At 33.2% G+C, this 20,426-nt stretch overlaps 2 protein-coding genes across 26 annotated transcripts in view; both read right to left on the bottom strand.

Annotated features, from left to right (window-relative positions):
- LOC102621844 (receptor-like protein 13) overlaps positions 1-20,426 on the bottom strand; it is a 215,691-nt gene that overhangs the window by 178,397 nt on the left and 16,868 nt on the right. Inside the window, exons 1-3 of one of the 23 annotated variants that reach the window (XM_052442219.1) lie at positions 2,753-3,341; positions 2,403-2,558; positions 2,043-2,117 (exon numbers count right to left, since the gene is read on the bottom strand). The exons of 16 other annotated variants lie outside the window; for them this stretch is intronic. In XM_052442219.1, the coding sequence (XP_052298179.1) occupies positions 2,043-2,117; positions 2,403-2,558; positions 2,753-3,200 (679 nt within the window). In that variant the 5' untranslated portion in view covers positions 3,201-3,341. 6 more of the 23 variants (XM_052442218.1, XM_052442222.1, XM_052442224.1 and 3 more) reach the window with 6 other exon arrangements.
- The window catches only part of LOC102624976 (uncharacterized), a 46,410-nt gene continuing 34,667 nt past the window's right edge, over positions 8,684-20,426 (bottom strand). The window contains exons 1-3 of one of the 3 annotated variants that reach the window (XM_052442275.1): positions 10,273-10,782; positions 9,809-9,939; positions 8,684-9,696 (exon numbers count right to left, since the gene is read on the bottom strand). In XM_052442275.1, coding sequence (XP_052298235.1) covers positions 9,627-9,696; positions 9,809-9,939; positions 10,273-10,392 — 321 coding nt within the window. In that variant the 5' untranslated portion in view covers positions 10,393-10,782 and the 3' untranslated portion in view covers positions 8,684-9,626. Of the gene's footprint in view, positions 9,697-9,803; positions 10,783-20,426 lie in introns of those variants that run through there. The other 2 variants (XM_052442274.1, XM_052442273.1) reach the window with 2 other exon arrangements.

Raw genomic sequence — 20,426 nt, 5'->3', positions numbered from 1 at the left:
AGCAAGCTTATGGTAATAGCATTCTTTGATTTGATTTGAGTGGATAAATGACACCTTAAACACTTTGAGTGCATGGAGTGAAGTTATTGAGAGGGCTATTACATCTTGTTGCACTTGAATTTTGAATGGATCTTCTTGGTGGTTGAATGTTCTTATTCTATCTTATGAGATTCTATGCTTTAAAATCCTTGTCTCTCGAATGTTGATCGACTTAATTTCTTGAGGTATGCTTGCTTAAAATTATTTTTGGATGAGTTGAGATGAGAATTGAGTGGAGATTTGGGATTACTCTTGAGTTATATGCTTGAGGACAAGCATCATCTTGGTGTGGGGGAATTTGTTAGAGTGCAATTTATGCACTAGTTTTGCATTGTTTACTTCCCTTAATATCGATGTTTTGCACTTAATAATAATGTTTTACTTGTGTTTTACTTTTGTAGGTGCCATTCTATTGATTGATGATAAAATTGAGCTAAAAGATGATGTTTAAGGAGGACTGTTCTCTTGGAGAAATTTCTGAGCGTCAGAAGAACTTTGTTGATAAGGCGTGGGCGCGTGCTGTCAACTGCGGACCTGCAGTTTTTTTTTAGTTTAACGTGTTTTGTATTTTTGGTTATTTTTGTAATTACGAATTTAATATTTCAGATATTAGTATTTTATTTTAAATAGAATTTTAAAAGAGAAGAGAGAGAGAGTATTTAAGGGAGGAATCTATTGTGAAAAAGGGGGGATTTTTTGGATTGGAGAAAAAGAAAGAAACCCTAGATTTAATTTTTCTCTTCTCTCTATGAGGAACTAAACCCATTTTTCTGGTTGAAGGATAATGAAGCTTTGATTCATCACTACTGTGAGATCTTTCTTATGCTTTAATTGTTTTATTACTTTTTGGGTATTTGTTTATTCTCTAAATTAGTTTCATGATTATGTTTGTTAATTAGGTAATTGGCCACTATTTAATTATCAACTTAATCTATTGTCAATTAAAGGATTCATCGTATGAAGAATTTAATGTTTGTGACAAATAACATAGCAGAGAGTTGTGTTGTGAGAATAAACAATCTAATTTAAATGAATCATCATATGTGTTGATTAGGATTTGGGTCTCTCTGGTTTTTCAGGCTGTCAATTGATTAAATCCTATGATCGTATCTAGGGTTGTCCATTGATTAGGGAAATAACCAACGGTCGTACCTTGGTTATCGACTAGTTAAGGAGAGATTGGCTATTAGAGGGTCTCAATAGCTATAACCGGTCTATTCATAAGTAATAATAATCTATATTTGAATCAATGATCAGTAGTCGAATCAAGCTGAGTTAATTCCTTCAACCAGAGCTTTCTCCAATTTGAATTACAACTTTAATTTGCATTCTTATTATTTTAATTTGATTTTTATTATTGTCAACAAAACCCCCATTTTATGTTTTGCATTTTAAAAGGATTTAAATAATTACCGATCTCTGTGGACACGACCCTGCTCAATCACTATACACAATTTATTTAGAGTAGGAATTTATTTTTGTTGGCTTCGACACCCATCACCACTCATGTCCAACACTTCTAAGTTATTGAAGGAATCAAATTCTGCAAACATGCCCAGACTTAAGACTTAAAAACAGAGTTAATTAATTAATTAATTTAAAGAAATTAAAACATCATGAGAATTTCGTCCAAACCAAGCCAAATAGTCATTAATTAATTGACAAAGTAAATAAAAGTATGTTTAAATTAGCATGTAATTCATTCAGACTTATCAAATTAAATATTAAATTATGTCGATGATACACAAATCTAGTTGGCATATATAAAATGAGAAAGCAAGGCTTAGGCTTACCTCAAACATCGAATGTTCCTTTGAATCCCGTATAACTTATATCTAATTCTCTTAACGAAGAAAGAGAAGATAAGATGCTACGGTTGAGTTTGATACCCCTTAAACCGAGAGACTTCAACTTACTCAAACCTGTAAAATAATAAACCAAATGGCAAAGAATCCAGCTTATTTGTAAAAGTTAGCATATTTTTTTTATGGTATTTGTAGTACCTTTTGAGACCACAAATTTGTCAATCTTGTTCCCGCCAATGTCTAGCTCCTCTAAATCTCTCAAAGAATCAAATTCTGTAATAAGTACAAATTGAGTTGAATGTTTCAAACCTCACCACAAATAATAAGAAGTTGTGGAGGTGTTTGGTTCGCTATTAGAGTTTTTTTTTTTAATCTTAAATTCAAGACATATGAAATTACAAGATGAAATTACGAGAAACATTAAAACTTGTATTTATAAATTGCTTAAAACTGTTTTTTTAATATTAACCATTAAAAAAATTGAATTCAAAGCCTTGAATCTTATTTTAGCAAGTTAATGAAAGAGCTTGGAGAAGGGATGAAGTTTAAATTATGTACCTTTAACATCAATACTTCCTTCCAATCTATTCCAAAATAAATTTAATGATCTTAATGATGAAAGATGAGTTAGTGATGATAAAATGCTATTGTTGAACGAGTTATAACTTAAATTAAGCATCTTCAAGTTGTTCAATCTTGATAGCCTCTCTATACCTGCAAATAAAATAAAATAAAATAAAAGGATCATAAATACTGGTGTAATTTCAAAATTAATCATTTAAAAAAAAGTCAAAATTGTCAACTAAATGAATATGCATATAATTGCTCGGTCTTAATATTCAACTTAAATTAGGGGGGAGAAAGTAAATTAATTAAATTAAACGAAGCACCTTCATTCTCAACACAACCTGCTATATTGTTGTCAGTTAAATCAAGTGACTCAAGTTGTTGGAAGGGAGTAAACAAAGAAGCATTCAGATACCAGCTGTGCTCTCCCCCATGCGTGTCAGAAAGGTTTAGCGCTATCACTTGGCCTGTGGTGTTGCTGCACTCAACCCTTTCCCACTGACAACAATCAGTAGCTCCCTCATCATCGGCCCAGTCATAAAGATAACTATCATCGAAGAAATGTTTGAGTCGCAAAAGAGCAAATCTCTCGTGAACCAAACATCCCTCACTCCACCCACTTTTAAATATTATTAATAACATAATAAACATTATCATCATTTTTGATTTTGAACCACCCATTCTAACTATATCTCTAACTGTGAAAAAACACACACGCTCTTTCTGTCTCTGGAACCAACTAGAGGGCTCTATGCTATTTGTATATAACACATCTAACAATTTATACATCCAACTAGCTCATAGTTGGCTTATTTTGTTGTTTTCTCCAAGTCTTTCATGCATTAATTTTCTTCCCTTTTTTTTTTCCATATTTGTCATTTTGCTATAATTTGCAACAGCAACGCGTTTTGAGCTAGCAATAAAGAATAATTGAGAGAGATTGAGATGACAAATGCATAGAAACTAATAAAAGTATGTGTGTTTAATAAGAGAACGATTATACATTTTTATTATATTTCAACCTAAAAATTTACTCGAAACATTTAAAATAAATAAAAATATGATAATAAAAAATAAAAAATATGAATAATATATATTTTGTAAAAAAAAAGATTTATGTGTCCATTTTGAAAATTAGAGAGTATATGTAAATATGATTATCAAAACAAACCATAAAAATGTTGTTATTTTTTTTCTTTTAAAAAATTCACCATTATAAAAAGGCCCAAAGACTTCATCTTTTAGAAGTCTTTGGGCCTTTTTTTTCTCCTGTTTCTTTCATTTGTATTTTGATCCACAAGGCAAAAAAATTAAATTCCACATGTTTGGCATTTTGTGGAAATTACATTTTCCATGTTTTTAGAAAGAGGTGGGAGACGTGGAGTCAATGCGGCCAAGTGCTCAATTATTGTTAGTTAGCAACATAGAATTTTTGGCGAGATGAATTTGTTGTAAAAAAGTTTTTGGAAAAAATAATAATCATGGGAACTTGTTCGATTATCGCCACAAAGGCACAAGTACGTCCATTTGTAAACCAATCGATAGAGATCAAATTTCAAGTCATGAACTTGTATTGTCGGCAAACATCTAATCACTTTAGATATTTGTATCATTTAATTAATTAATGATCACTATGAAATTACAGAGGTTGGCAGAATATTCTCCTAAAATTAATTAATTTTACCGAAAGAGAATTATTAGACAGATCAAGTGTGTCTAGTTTTTGTGTTGTTTTGTAACAATCAATTTGGAAACTCTCCACTCAAGTTAACGTCTGAGAGATCAACATACTCCTAGTGATGTTAATGGAAGAGGAATTTATAAGAGGAGAAGAGAGAGTAATTAGCCTTGATCAAGAAAGGTATCATTAAGTCTAGAATATAACAGATAATGACAGAAAAATTAACAAGCGTGTAATCCATGACCAAAGATTTTAGATCCTTGAAATTTATATAACCTAAAAATTAACATTGAACAAGAAATAAATCAACAATGCCACTTTGATCACATAATCGATGAAACTTAGAATATATAATCAACACATGTTTATTTTACTATTAAATTACTATTTTTTCTGTATTATTTGAATAAGGGAATTGATTTGGAGAAACTCTCACTATAATCAATGAAAATCAGGATATAATCAATACATATTCATTTTATTTTTAAATTAATACTTTTCCATTATTATTTCAAGAAGGGAATTGGTCTCAAAAAATCTTACTATAATATATGTAACTTAAACTTTTTTTTTCTGAAATAAAAATTAACTTTTAAGAAGGCTTCATATATGGAGAGGGGACCGTCCATTAATGTCAATTCTTCCAAGTTGGTGAAATTATACAACTTTATTTAATTAGAAGGTGCAACAACTTTAGCTTTAGCATATCTTATTCTTTGAGACTATTAAAACTTTTAAATTCTGTTCACATGCCCACCCTATAAGATCCACAAAAGTAACAGATAAAATGGAAGAAGTATGCTAAGGGGCTGTTTGATTTTAGTTGTGGCTTACACCAAAAATGCCCCGATCAGATGTTAAATAAACAAATGTACTTTTACTCAGTTTATTATTTATTTTTACATAGATATATATTTTCTTTTTCAACGTAGAAAAGAGAATTAGGGGACAGATCAAGCGTGTCTGATTTTGCGTTGCTTTCTAGCAATCAACTTGGAAACTTTCCACTTAAGTTAACGTGTGAGAGCTGATGGAAGAGGAATTTGGAAAATGTGCCAACAAGTTCGTGACCTGACAATGAGATATATAGAAGCTATATAATTAGATTTTGGGGGACCAAAAATCGTGACTCTAATTTTGCATATATTTGATTATTTCAACACTTGTTTGGTTTTGAATGGTCCAAGAATGGCCAAGTGACAATGAGGCTTGGAAGTGATAGTTTGAACTTTGAAAAAGTTAGCTCTTCAATTGATATTAGATAAATGACATTAGATGAGTATATATTTCCAGTAAGCTTATGGAGAGAGACACATCAAACTTGAAGTAAGAAGTCATATTTTCCAAGCACCAAAGATAATTTATTGTACCCGGAATATAGTTATGGTCAATAAAATAAAAAACTCTTGCAGATGCATCAAATGATTGGGTTGAAAAAATAATTCATCCTTTAGCTAATAACAATTAATGAATGCATAAAATCTTATATCTTTTAACATAAACATTAAATATTAATTTTATTAATAGTCACAACCTTAGGCAGGCATAATTTGGTCACGAAAACAATAAATCTATACGTTCTTAAAGACTATTTATTATAATAAGAAATCAATTAATATAATTTTTATAAGAGGAGAAGAGAGACTAAGTACCCTTCATCAAGAAAGGTACCATTGTGTCTAGAATATGATAGTCAATAGCGGAAAAATTAACATGAGCGTAATTTATGACCAAATATTCTAAATCCTTGAAAACTTTAACAAGTAGTTTCAGTAAAATATGGATCACCTTCCACACATTTTAGAAAATTTATCTTTTTTTTTCATTAAATTATGTTTTGGTCTACACGGCCGAAAATTAAATTCCACGCGTTTTGCATTTGGTGGAATTCTATGAATTTTTTTTTTTCCAAAACTTTTGTCGGTGGAGTCAACGGGGCTAGAAATTCATTGAAGGGTCCCGAGAATCAAATGAGTGTACTCAATTATTTTTTGTAAAGTTGTAGACTTGTAGGGCAGCTACCGGAGTCGACACTCAATGCGTTGTAATGTTTGTTTACTGTCAATTTCATTGTTGGTCGTGTCCAACACGCTCAAGAATCCAATTTTGCATAAACACATAAAATTAAAGACTTAAAACAGAGTTTAAGTAATTAATAATTTAACTGGAAACAAATTAAAAAGGAGAATTTAATTATTGAATTCCACATTATGCTATTGAAAATTAAAAAAAAAAATTGTTGTCACCTCAGTCAATTAGATAATCACTACAAATCAGCAGCTATGGACAAACACTTGCAATTAGATAATTTGTAGTTACGAGTTTGATTTCAAATTCCCGGAGTTCCATAAATATTAAGCACTAAAAAACCAATCGATAGAGATCAAATTTCAAGCCATGAACTTGTATTGTCAGCAAACATCTAATCGATTTAGATATTTGTATTGTTTAATTAATTAATGATCACTCTAAAATTGCAGAGGTTGGCTGAATTCCCCTAAAATTAATTAATTTTACCGAAAGAGAATTATTAGACAGATCAAGGGTGTCTAGTTCTTTTGTTGTTTTCTGACAATCAATTTGGAAACTCTCCACTCAAGTTAATGTGTGAGAGATGAACATACTCCTAGTGATGTTGATGGAAGAGGAATTTGGAAAATGTATGAGATATATAGAAGTTATATAATTAGAATTTTGAGGGGCCAAATTGTGACTCGATTTTTGCATATATTTGATTATTTCCACACTTGATTAGTTTTGAATGCTCAAATGATAATGAGATTTGGAAGTCATAGTTTGGAAATATGAGTTCTTCAATTGATATTAGATAAATGAGAGTAGATGAGGAGATATTTCCAGTAAGTTGACAGAGAGATGTCATATTTTCCAAGCACCAAAGACAATTTATTGTACCCGGAATATAATTATGGTCAATAAAAGAAAAAAAAACTCTTGTAGATGCATCAACTGATTGGGAAAAAATAATTCATCCTTTAGCTAATAACAATTAATGAATGCATAAAATCTTATATCTTTTAACATAAACATTAAATATTAATTTTATTAATAGTTGCAACCTTAGGCATGCATAATTTGGTCATGAAAACAATAAATCTATCCGTTCTTAAAGACTATTAACTATAACAAGAAATCAATTAATATAATTTTTATAAGAGGAGAAGAGATACTAAGTACCATTCATCAAGAAAGGTACCATTAAGTCTAGAATATGATAGTTAATGACAGAAAAATTAACATTCACGTAATTTATGACCAAATATTCTAAATCCTTGAAAAATTTAACAAGTCGTTTCAGTAAAATATGGATCACCTTCCACACATTTTAAAAATCTTATCATTTTTTCCTTTTTCGTTAAATTATGTTTTGGTCCACACGGCCGAAAATTAAATTTCACGCGTTTTGCATTTGGTGGAATTCTATGTATTTTTTTTTTTATTTTACAAAACTTTAGTTGGCGGAGTCAACGGGGCTAGAAATTCATTGGTGCTTACCGGAGTCCACACGTTGTAATGTTTGTTTACTATCAATTTCATTGTTGGTCGTGTCCAACACGCTCAAGAATCCAATTCTGCATAAACACATAAAATTAAAGACTTAAAACAGAGTTTAAGTAATTAATAATTTAACTTGAAACAAATTAAACAGGAGAATTTAATTATTGAATTCCACATTGTGCTATTGAAAATAAAAGAATTATTGTCACCTCAGTCAATTAGATAATCACTACAAATTAGCAGCTATGGACAGCAACTCGCAATTAGATAATCTGTATTACGAGTTTGATTTCAAATTCCCTGCATCAGAGTTCAATAAATATTAAGCACTAAAATCAAAAGGTAGCAGTTTTTTAAAGGAAAAGAGATTTATTGATTGCACTTAGTTTTAACTCAATTAAATATCATGAAAATTAATAGATTAATTTACATAATGGTTTTAAACTATATGTTAATTGAATAAGATTATCTACAATAAAATAATAACTGGAAGTCATCCATATTTTAACAAGATAAAACCACTAATGTCGCTAATAATAATTCACATATAGATCACTAATGCTTCCTAACATCACAATTACATAAGATGATTTAAAAGTGATATGGAAACTTTCCATATCAATTAAATTATCATCAAAAGATTCTTAAATCTGGGGGCTTGCAATAGTAGACCAGCATCTCTCAGAATGTATTTTATTTCTGAAATCAACACCCAAGAACAACGATTTGTCATTTAATAAACTATTATTGTCAGCATTAGACCACGTCGTATCTGATCCTGGAAAGGTACTCGGACTGTGCATTGTTAATAAACTGTTATTTTTGCCAGCCGATCCTGAGTCAATTAGGTAATCAGAATTAGTCCAGCCGTTTTCATTCATTGGAGGGTATGTTAATCTTTTCCATTGTTTCATGGCAGCCTTGAAATCGCAAGTCGCACCATAACCCAAATAGCAGTGGACATATTCAATATCGCTGCAGTAAACATCTCCATCCCCACGCGAAGGGTGATTTCCTGTGTGGGTTGTGATTTCAAATTCATCAATATCAAGATCATATTTACCCAATTTCAATATTTGTTAACGATTATTGTATTTAGTTTTTACTCGATTAAAACTCATAATTGATCAATCAAGATCATTCAGTTAAATTTAAACACTTTCATGCTATGAAAGCATCATTGCTAATGTAACAAAATGCTGAATAATATGTTAACACCATAAAATCTACCTTGATAGGGTTCTTGCCAGTGATCATCTTATTCCTTCAAGACAAATCACAAAGGCCACATTCAAGGAAGAAAACTTCCCTCTTTCAGCATATCACATCTGGTTAATTCTTCAATTTCCTGTACTAGAGCAGGGAAAAATCGTATGCATAAACAGCTTCAAATGAGGAAACTTCAACTATGGAGGCTAAAATGATGAAGAAATCGGTGGCATTCGCTCCGTGATCTTTGTTTTCGAACTCTGCAAGATTGGCAACAACTTTGTTCAAACAAACACTCATCTTTCGTTTCTCATAAAACCTCAAGAACTTCAGCCATCTCAGTACATCCTGTAATATTTAACGTAGCTGAAGCCTCCTTTCCTAATGAAGTTATGCTCTGACCTAATTGCCCTGACCCAATTGCCCTGACAGCATTATAATGACTGGCATGCAGCGCCATTAACTTTTCAATGTAGCTCTTGCTAGAAAGCTTTGGATTAATGATGACAAGTAATGTTGCACCCTTTTCATCAAGACAGGAGCAGGTTTTTGCAGATTAACAACCAGCCACTCATAATCTGACAAAGTAGCTTCAGATAATGGCTCCAAAAACTCACATCTGGCCAGAATTTCAGCCAGGAGTACTCCAGCAATTAAGTTAGTATCCAGACTTGGTTTACCCTCCAGAAGTTCTTCAGGCAACTTAACCAGAGTACTTTCAAGGGCAGAGGGAGATGCACCTGGGATTACCTCTTGCTTGAAAGGCAATGCTCTCGCTGTTTGCAAGCAGAATTCTATCCATTGATGGATTAACGGAGATGGACCTCTGACTCGCCCTCCAATTTGTTTTGTTTCAAGTCTTGAGGCAGCAGGGATTGCCTATAAAGAGAATACGAACTTATTAGTCACATTATCGTGTTTACTGATCGCTAATATGAACGAGATAACAATGTGAATATCGAAGTAGAATGGCAGGCAGCTAGCACCAGACTTGGGAACAACAACAGCAACATTAGACATATGTTTGACAGCAGGAAGAACATCACTAATCCACCCAACAGCAACCCATACATCTCCAATTGCAAATGCCTTCAGATAGTGTGTACTGTCAAACAGTCGAACCTATGTAAAACCCAATAAACGCAGATATTGTAATATTGTTACCGGTATCGACAAAGATATTAGCATCTAAAACAAATTATTGTAGAAGATAAACAATGGGGAGGAGCATGGGCATTCTACATATTGTTAGACATCTTGAAGCCCCCATAATAGGATTGATCAAATGTTAGGTAACCTAAAAGATGCAACAACTATCTTTCATATTACATGTGCCCTTAACTCAAACCGGGCAAAGTATACAATTTCAATAACTAGAACTTATAGATGATTCTACTAGAATACTATGCACAGTAGATTTATAATATTCATAAATCAAAACCTATCATCGTTCACCTGAAAGACTCCTGAGTTGCACAAACCAATTTCACTACGCCATACCAAAACTTTGTTGAACTTTCCTGGATCCACCTGATTGCACCTACTATCCCCCTTCATTACAGCTAATAACCACATAATTTAATTTTTTTGAAATTGGCATGCCAGACAAATTTGGTCAATTACAAACATATTTCTGCCTAAAAATGCATCCATCAAAGGACACTTACTTCTTGTTGTCACTTCATTTTGTTAGTCTCTATTGCTCGCGCATTCACATTAAGGAAACGAACCAAATGGAGCCAATTTACCCACACCACATTATTATGGATTTTCATTGTTTTGGGTTTTTGTTAATTTAATGAGACAGAATCTCACATCCCTTGCCATTTCTTCAGCTAAATTTAGGAGCAAAAGCCTTTATTGCATCCATCTCAGGAGAGAACACCAACATATGTATTAATATGTATGAAAAGGAAACGACAACACTAACATATGCATTTATATGTATGAAAAGGAGAAGAAAACACTAACATATGCATTCATATGTATGAAGAAGCAGACTTTTACAAACAAAATCAGTTGTCAGGCAATAACATGCAATGACCAGATATCATTTCTGTAAGGGTACCTGGTTTGCCAGTAATGCCAGATTCTGCTGAACAGCATTCTTCTCACCAGCAACTTGCGAATCAATATCGTTTGAATTGTATGATGCTCCCCTATACTTCAAAACTGAACCAATAACCTCTCGGGGAGAATTAACCATTGAAATTCTTCCTGCGAGCTCAGGCTGCCACAGATCTTTCCAGTCCTACAATGCATTTTCATTAATCATGTTATTGTGCATAGAATGCAGATCTCTCAAAACAGCATCAACAAATTTCTCATTCTAATTTCCAGTGTGAACAAATTGTGCAATGACCAGAGCATCTCAAAATAAATAACAACTCTGCAGCCTAATCCTTCCTGTTCCAAGCAGGCACATGTTGAAAATGAGGAAAAAAGAAGAGCCATCAAATGCCCCCAAAAAACTACCATTTGGCAGTTCATTTCAGAAAACAACTTCAAACAAGATCTTACTAATTGATGTCCAAATAAACATCGCCTCATCATTTCTACATGTCACAATGAACAACATTTAAACATCAATAAACAGGATCAAACCAGTTTTATTATGTTTTTGGAATGTACTGATAGTCTCACACTAAGATGATGAGGAACTGTAAATTATTTGACTAAAGATGTTACTTTTTACTGTTAGAGCGGTGAAATTTTTATTTTAATTATTAGAAGCAGATATCCAGTGGGGATTATATAAAGGTTGAGAGATATCTTGGTATAAAAAAGGGAAAAAAGAATGAAGATCCCCTGTCCTTATTCATTTAAATTTTGACCATTTTCGAGACAAAACTTGACTACAGAATAATAAACTACTGAACTGTTTTCTCCCCATATTCTTTATTTTGAGATATCTTCTCCAAGGTAACCCACGTATCAAAGCATACTTCATACATTGGAAAAATTCTCCATCATTACAGATGATAATTTGGTTTGTGAGACATGAGACACACTGTGTGTTTGTTTTAACATCAAGTTTGTTGGCTATGCTAAACGACATTGACAGTGTTCAGTGACAATATTCAGCTCAAGATTCTGCAAATTTTTGGGTCAAACTGAACATAATTGAAAAAATAATGATCAACCTACAATAGGGATTAGTAGTTAGACCAATTGCTCAATCTTAGGCAAGAAAAATTTAGTGCTACTGACTGTCTGTCCCATTTTGAAGTGCTCATGTCGCATTGTGACGTCAGTTAGCAGGTTTCAGTGGCATTGACCAAATTCATTAATTGCATCGAGCAGGAGGTTAACTGGACTTTCCTAGGATCCTGGATGATGTCTACTCTGTGGCCTTAGAAATTGGAAGTTTCCCCCACCTTCATAACTCCCTAGACATTTTAATGGATATTTTAATTGGCAGTCAATAGGTTCTCACGGTTATAGTATCTTAAGCTCTGATATTAACCCTGACTTACGAGCTAGCATACCCAAGGAGACAATATTTAATTTTTCTAGTTCACATCCTAGCAACTCACTTATTAAGTGCCATCACTACATGCTACAGTGGCATAGCTTCTCATTGATCTGAGTGTACATTTGAGTACAACGACAAAGTTTAATGAACCATTTGTAGAAGATAATATCATTGAGTTTCTAGACTCTTTCAGGGATGCCATTGTTACCCGTCAATGAGATGCTTCTAAAGATATTATCATAAAAAATATTGAAGAGAAAGGCAGTCTTGATTTTGTTTGATATAAAACTAAATGAGTTTAAAGAAAATTATTACCTCAATCGGAGCCAAATTATGCTTTCGAAATTTACTTTTCTTGTAGGCTATCACCGTTGTGCCCCACCTGTATGGTGCCGCCCATACAGATTGTTGATATTCCAAATTTATCAACATTACACTACTTCCCCGTGTTTAATTGAAACCAAACTGTTTTAAGTCCTCTTTTATGAAATTCAAGACTATCAGCAAGCAACATGATTTGTATGTAATGAAATCTAACTTATTCTTCGGATTACTTCCAATTACAAAGTAGCAAAGACATCAGTCCAAACAAAAAGGAAGTTTCAAGCCATTCAGCAATCATCAGAACTGAAGACAGATCTTATAACTTCTGCAAAGCAATATCCCTATTTGCTGTATACGTGTAAATGGTTTCAAGTAATCAATAAGAGGATGTTCCAAGCGCAAAACAGCAATATTCCACATAATTTCACTGATGATGCAAAGTATATAACATTACAAAGTTCTTAAGGCGAATACTTCATTTGATAAAATGTCTACTAGAACTCCACTCATCAGAGGTTTCCCAAGACAAATCCTCCTCCTGACTCCTACAAAAGATCTCTCGACAATCCAGCAAATGTTACTTAAACCAACAAAACCCAGTGTTGGAACCCAATACTAAACCAACAGAAGCCAGTGTCAGATACCTCCATTCAGATTAAGAGTAACTTCCTATCTTTTCAGAAACCACCAGCAGTATCAATTATCTGAATGGGAACACCACTGTCCATCACAAATTCCCTTAGAAAACCAAGCAATCCTAGACTCATACGGTGAAATTTGGTTTACAGGAACAAAAGTCTCATATATCTAAATCTCTCTGGTACAAAAATGAATCAACTATTCTGTTATCTTCAATATGGCACCTAAACTGCCCTCTTCCAAATCCATTGTCAGCTATAGTTTTAACAACCCATGGACCTAGCTTAATGGTTTTCCAACAATTTTGTTTTGTTAACTACGAATTTATATTTTGGGAGAGATTGAGGATTAAAAACTGATTTGCATTTTGTCCACTTTTTTTTACTTAAAAAAAAAAAAGATATTTGGCCACAAAAAAATATTATCATAACAGAAGCGATAGTATTATAACATAAACGGTGTTGTCCTTTTGTGTGCTACAAAAATAATGCAGCATGACCATTACCCTTTTTAAGAGTGAGTGAGTGAGTGAGAAATTGAAACCCTTAGCAATTTCTCACTCAATCACTCACTCACTCTTAGCAACTTTGGGGTGAGTGAGTGAGTGAGAAATTGAAACCCTAAAGTGATGACAACAGTAAGATTCAGTATGAAGTGAAACCCCAATTTGAAATGTAGGCATGAGTTGCTGAGTCAGTAGATGAAGCTATAAATAGGCATTCGGTTTCCTTCTTTTCGGTTTGGAGGGCCATGGAATAGTGTATTGGAGTGGGCTCCAAGTAATAGCCTCTATCACTGGAACCACACATCTATAAAATGTGATACATGGGGAAGGATTGGGCATTATATTCTTAGATTAGCGCCTTATTTAGGGTGTATATTAAGCAGATTATATATTACATGGAGATGGAGTTTATGAAATAGATTAAAAAGAAAAGGAAATTTTGGTGCCTAAAATTTGCCACTTGGAATATTTCGGTGTCTAAAAATTCACTCACCACTTATTTCATGTTTGATTATATGTTGAAAAGATATTAAAATAGTATAATGCTATTAAAGCTTAATGTATATTTTTTATTAGTAGAGTGTAGAATTTTTAAGAAATAAATTATTAAATTATTATAACTAACATATTATTTTAAAGTTGTGTTATGAAAAAAATAAAATAAAAATGTACAGTAAATAAGAATATTTTAAAACTTTTATCTTTTTAAAATTAGTTTTTAACATAAGGTGAACTATTTTTTTTTTAAAATCACATATTCTAGTTAAAATCAAATATGTATTTATATGAAGCTTGTAAATTTTTTTAGTACTGATATTTGAATATTATCAATAAAAAAAAAAAGGGTAATGGTCATGCTGCATTATTTTTGTAGCACACAAAAGGCCAACACCGTTTATGTTATAATACTATCGCTTCTGTTATGATAATATTTTCTTTTGTGGCCAAATATCATTTTTTAAGTAAAAAAAAGTGGACAAAATGCAAATCAGTTTTTAATCCTCAGTCTCTCCCAAAATATAAATTCGTAGTTAACAAAACAAAATTGTTAGAAAACCATTAAGCTAGGTCCATGGGTTGTTAAAACTATAGCTGACAAAAAGTTACTAACAAGAACAGAATGTCCATTTTATAACTTTCTTAAAAAACTTTCCTTAACTTTTTTAAAAAGTTACCAACAAAAAGTTATTTCCAATTTTTATTTTGTTATAATTTTTATAACAAAATTCGTAGTTAACTAAACTCTTCTTATTCCCTTTCTCAACTACCATACCCTAAGTCTGTTCCCCATGTCCCCACTAAACCACGCTCAATATGTTCCCCATGACCCAAAGTTGCTAAAAATGTAAAATGATTCTTTCTTTTTGTTTACTAGTTTCTAATTTTAAAGAAACCCTTGGGTGTTTTTTTATAGACATTTACTACATGTACGTTCTCAGCTCTTAATCATATTACTGTGTAAATTTTGTGTTCTCTGGGTTTTCTTGACTCTGTTGGAAAATTAAATAAAAATCATTTCCATTCAAGAACTTTCATTTGGGGTCATTTTAATATAATATTCCAAGAAAAGAAGTGATTTCAAATTCTAATATTTGCGTCAATATAAGTAGTCAAATTGAATATGTTAGTGAAATGCAGCCTCACTGTCCCATTGAATATGATTCAGCTAACAGGGCTAGAGGTTGTGGATGCCAGTGGCACTGAACAAAGTATTGGGTGGTAATTTTAAGACCACGCTATGCCCAAAACCCAAGTTTGGCGATTACAAATACGAGAATCAATGTCACTTTGCTAGGAATGGAGAGGATAGATTGCTTAGTGAAATGCAACTTTGTAGAATGCTGAGAGATGTGCTGAGAGATAAGGATAGTTGTCGATTTCTTCATGTAAATGCTGAGAGATGTGCGGAAGTTTCTACTCAGTTTAGGCTCAGTTTAAGAATAGCCTGGTGATAAACATTTTGAGTGGTGGATCTTCTGTGGATAACAGAAGTAGGTCTATTCAATGGGAACGCAACAAGGGGCTTGCTAACTCGCTCAGGTTGTGCAAATGTTAAAAGCAGAATGCCAGTTGTATGAAGTTTTGTCATTTTCTTTATAGAACTATGAAAGCTTGGAGTCCACGATTCAATGGAATCTCGGGCTATGCCAATGATTGTTTCAAGCACTTTTTCTACTTTCAATGTCCAGAATAAGACTATTTCTAAGCAGCAAGTGCAGGATATGAAGTACAAATCAAAATAGACAGAAGTGAAGAGGAAGATAAGTGGTATACATGTTGATTGGATTGAAGATACACCATTTTTGCCTAGTTCTTAGAACAAAGCAGAAAGCTGTAGTTAAAAATATACCTTATGCTAAAGATAAGTAGTCAATAGTTCTATTAATGCATAACTTTGCGATTAATATTTCTTAGTTTCAGTATATACATTTCAGGGTGATCGCTATCTATTTTAAGGGCTTTTAGTAGAATTTAGTAGCCCTGATTTTCAATCTCAGTGTTTTGCGGCTGTTATCTACATCTCTCTGTCACATTTTTCAAGTTTCAATGATAAATTAGTAGTTAGCCTTATGAAGAATGTACGCACCATAACCATGTACTTCAAATAGCAAGCCTGCATTTTATTGAACTGTGAACTACTGATTCAATAAAGCTCAACATAAGCTAACAAGTATTTGTGAAATTGCTTCATAGTACATTGTTTGAAGTATATAAGCAAATATACGATTATTAATGGGCTCATGAGCCAACCCCATTAATTATATGTACATATATATAATGTTACCATCAATATGATATGTGACATCCCATAACAACTAATTATAGATCTTTATCCATTTTCATAATTTGCCTTCTGGCTTCCATTGCTCGTCACTAAATTCAAAATCCATTGCACCTCAAAACAACATGAGAAATCTTATAGGCAAATCATGACCAGTTCAAAGATAATAGCGATTATAGGGAAAGAAAATTAAAATCGAAGACGCATATAAAATAATCAAGCTACTGATGAACAAAATAACATGAAAGTATAAGTATTTATACTATACCTTCACTTATTAGGAAGTTTGTTTCGCTATTGGGTAAGATCAAGCTATCTGCATATCCTATTGGTAAAAGGAAATCACACACGTGTGATCTCTCTCTCTCTCTCTCTCTCTACACACACACACACATATACATGCATGGTCATCATTTTAGAAACCGATTGAGAAATCATTGTCAGAGTTTAAATTTGCACAATGACTAGTCATGTTGCTAAAAAGAAAAAGATTGAGATTGAAAGAAATTCATCATCAAATTGGTCCAATATCCACTTCCAGATTATATGACATGCTTAATATTGAATCATCTTCACTGTTGATGCGAGATTCTGGCGTCTGCTCGTCTGCAACCAGGATCTCTCCTCAACTCCCGAACTCACGACCAACCTAGGATACTTCACGTAACTCTTCTAACCGAGCAGAGCTATGCCTCGTATGACTTAGCAGACTCCTGCGCACACAAAAACTGGTCAGAGCACGCCGGAAAAATCCTCCTACGCTCAAGTTAGAAATTTAGGTTTACTTTTTGGGAAACTCGGCCACTGATCTCGTGGCTCTCTCATGATCTCTTAGGCAGTGGAATACCTATGAGTGTTTCTCTCCTTTTTTAGTAAATGCTCTTATTTCTTAAGTTCTAGTGTAAAAGTGTCTAACCCCTTTACCTTCGTTGATTACCGTTTTATAGCCTTCCTACAAATCTGACGCCCCACGATCCACGTCCATCACCTCCCTCAGCTTCGGAAGTGGATGCCTGAATGTTGTAGTTGCGGCTGATTGGTTTCGTGCCTAGATTCTCAAATAGGAGTGCATGTCTCGCTAACCGTTATAGACTAGGTCTGCCGACCCCGATCTCCAGCAAGAAAGGCTCTTGGCTCCTAGTAGGAACCATGTTCGAATTATAGTCCAAAAGAGGATGTCCTTGTGATTGAGCATAGAATTCCTGCTCTTGGATATTTGCTACCAGACTTCACCTGTCTACTCAATTATAAGGAGACTGGCTCCTCGTTTAGGGTATGGCTGGTTCGCGAGAAATGCACCCTCAAACATTCACTGTGTGGATCAAATACGTTTTCGAATAGTGCATTGATCTACAATCTACTGCAATAATTTGTTAGGACCCTACATCAACAAATTATGGGATTAGTTGGTTTATTAACCCTAATACATTCGGACAAGTCAATCCTTTCATGAGAAACAAAATGAATTTTGCATCCCATGAAAACACAACATACTGAGCTAGTTGAAATTCTGGATATACGCGGGTAACGTAAGCATGCTTTCACATTTTGAAAGATTTATTTTTTTAAGATTTAGTTTTTTTGGGATCCTATTGAGATACAGGGGGTGGTGAAGATCTATAGATTTTAACTTGACAGCTTCCTATAACCAAAGATACACAACTATACTAAATGAGCATCATTCAATTTCAAAGTTATTCATTATAAATACTTAAAGAAAGAAAAATAGATACTTTGGTAATAGCAATACATTATACCTTTTCTCTTTTCCAAATTTGCTTAACCTTACTACAAGGCAAGCTGAGTTCAATCAGGTTCTCCAATTCAAAATCTGATGGCAATATTTTCAAAGGATATTTATGCCAATGGAGATTTCTCAATTCTATAGGAAGGTATTCTAAACCTTAGTGAAGTTGCACCCTCGAGCTTATAATTGGAACACCATCACACTCAGATATATAAAATTTCAGCAATCTAAAATTTGATATTGTTTTAAAGGCTCGATGAATCTAAACGTATGTCTCTCATCCTAGAGAATTCAAGAATATACTTTCGGTTGCATCTGTCCGTTCAGAAAAGAAGCAAAGAATGAGTTGGCATAAATTTTCTCAGGAAAAAAATCCTAAAATTTACAAAGAGCTCCTTAAATGAAGACAAAACCCGCACTCGCTCAACTCTTTTGTGTCATTTTAGTCTTCTTCAATCCCCCCCTAAAACTTTAATCCAAGCGTTGAGTGTAAGTAAACTAAAATATGATTTTCGGATGCAAGTACAACACAATATGCCCATAAAAATGAAGAGCAGAAGTTAGAATCAAACCTCCAGCAATTGATATTTTGCAAACTAATGTTTGATTCTTCTGGGACTTATGTAATCGTTTTGATGGTGCAGTTGTTGAATTAGATTACATAGCCTCAGGTACCAATACCATTTTCACCATTTTGTTTTTATTTCATCTTTCCATCAAAGATGAAGGGGTGGGAAATTATCAAAGCAGCTGTTAGATGACACCTGCTTCTAGACCTGCAAGTAAAACCAAAGAATGAGCTCCTCCATTACATATATTTGAGTTAATAAAATCCCTTGTTCCTCCTAATGGTTATAGACATTAATTGGGAGGGAGGAATTAAGTAAATTAAATTAAATGAAGGACCTTCATTCTCAACGCATGCAGCCGGCTATTTTGTTACCAAGTTGTTGAAAGGAAGTAAATAGAGAAGCATTCAGATACCACTCTCCCAGATCGATATTCCTGGTAAGACCAAGGTGTAGTTGTACCACTCGGCCTGTGGAGTTGCTGCACTCAACCCTTTCCCTTTGTTCATCTACCCAGTTTTGATGTCTATAAGGGGAATTGAAGAAATGTTTAAGCCACAAAAGATCAAATTTCTCATGCTCCAAACATCCCTCACTCGACTCCCCCACCTCCCGGCGCCCTCTTCTAATATTATTAATACGAGAACTAACATTGTCACCATTTTGGATTTTGAACCACCCATTCTAGCTATATCTCTAACTATTAAAAAACACACATTCTCTCTTTCTCTATAACTATAAATAACAAAAGGGCTCTATGTTATTTATAACAAACACATCTAACAATTTATACACTCAGGCCCCAGCTAGCTTTCAGTTGTCTTCTTTGGTAGTCTTCAGCCTTCTCAAAGACTTTCGTCATGCCTTACTTTCAGCCTTCCTTTCCATATTTGTCATTTTGCTTTAATTTTCCACAGTTCTACCTTGGATGGTAATATTTAATTCGCCACGAATTGAGTGAAACGCTGGTCCGTTACCCACCCCACTTCAATATTAACAATATTAATAATAATAAAAAAATTCTTCAAGCAATTGAGATTTGACCCACCCCACTCAATATTAATATTAATGGGAAATCATAAATTCTTCTACAAATGAGTCATTATTCTAAAATTGTTATAACCATATATATTTAAAAAAAAAAACGAGAAGGGGAACTTGTTATTTTAAAAACTTCAATACGGCCAGAAATTAAAAGATTCCCAGCATCAAAGCTAATTATTGTAATAGATTTCTGGAGTGGCCACCCGAATCCGCACGTTTTTTAAGATTTTTTTTTTCCAATCTTGTGTACCGTTCAACACTTATATATGCTTTGCAATTGATTAGTTAACAAAATAAAATTCTTGATCAGGTGTGCGGTAAAAAGAATTAAAAAGATTAAAAACCACTAATGAGTAACTTATTATTTTACAAAGCTTTACCTGGTGCTGTCAATACGGCTAGAAAGTAAAGGATCCCCAGCATGATAAGGAATCATTATTATTCTAGATTTGTGCGGTGGCGAAGCTAATGCCATTTTTTGTTTTTGAGTGAGCTGAACTTTTTTTTCCCCTAATTCAATACAT

The sequence above is a fragment of the Citrus sinensis genome, chromosome 5 (genome assembly GCF_022201045.2).
Source record: "Citrus sinensis cultivar Valencia sweet orange chromosome 5, DVS_A1.0, whole genome shotgun sequence".
In the NCBI taxonomy this organism is placed as follows: Eukaryota; Viridiplantae; Streptophyta; class Magnoliopsida; order Sapindales; family Rutaceae; genus Citrus; species Citrus sinensis.
The sequence above is the reverse complement of the archived record's forward strand: the minus strand, read 5'-3'. Positions and strand labels throughout refer to the sequence as shown.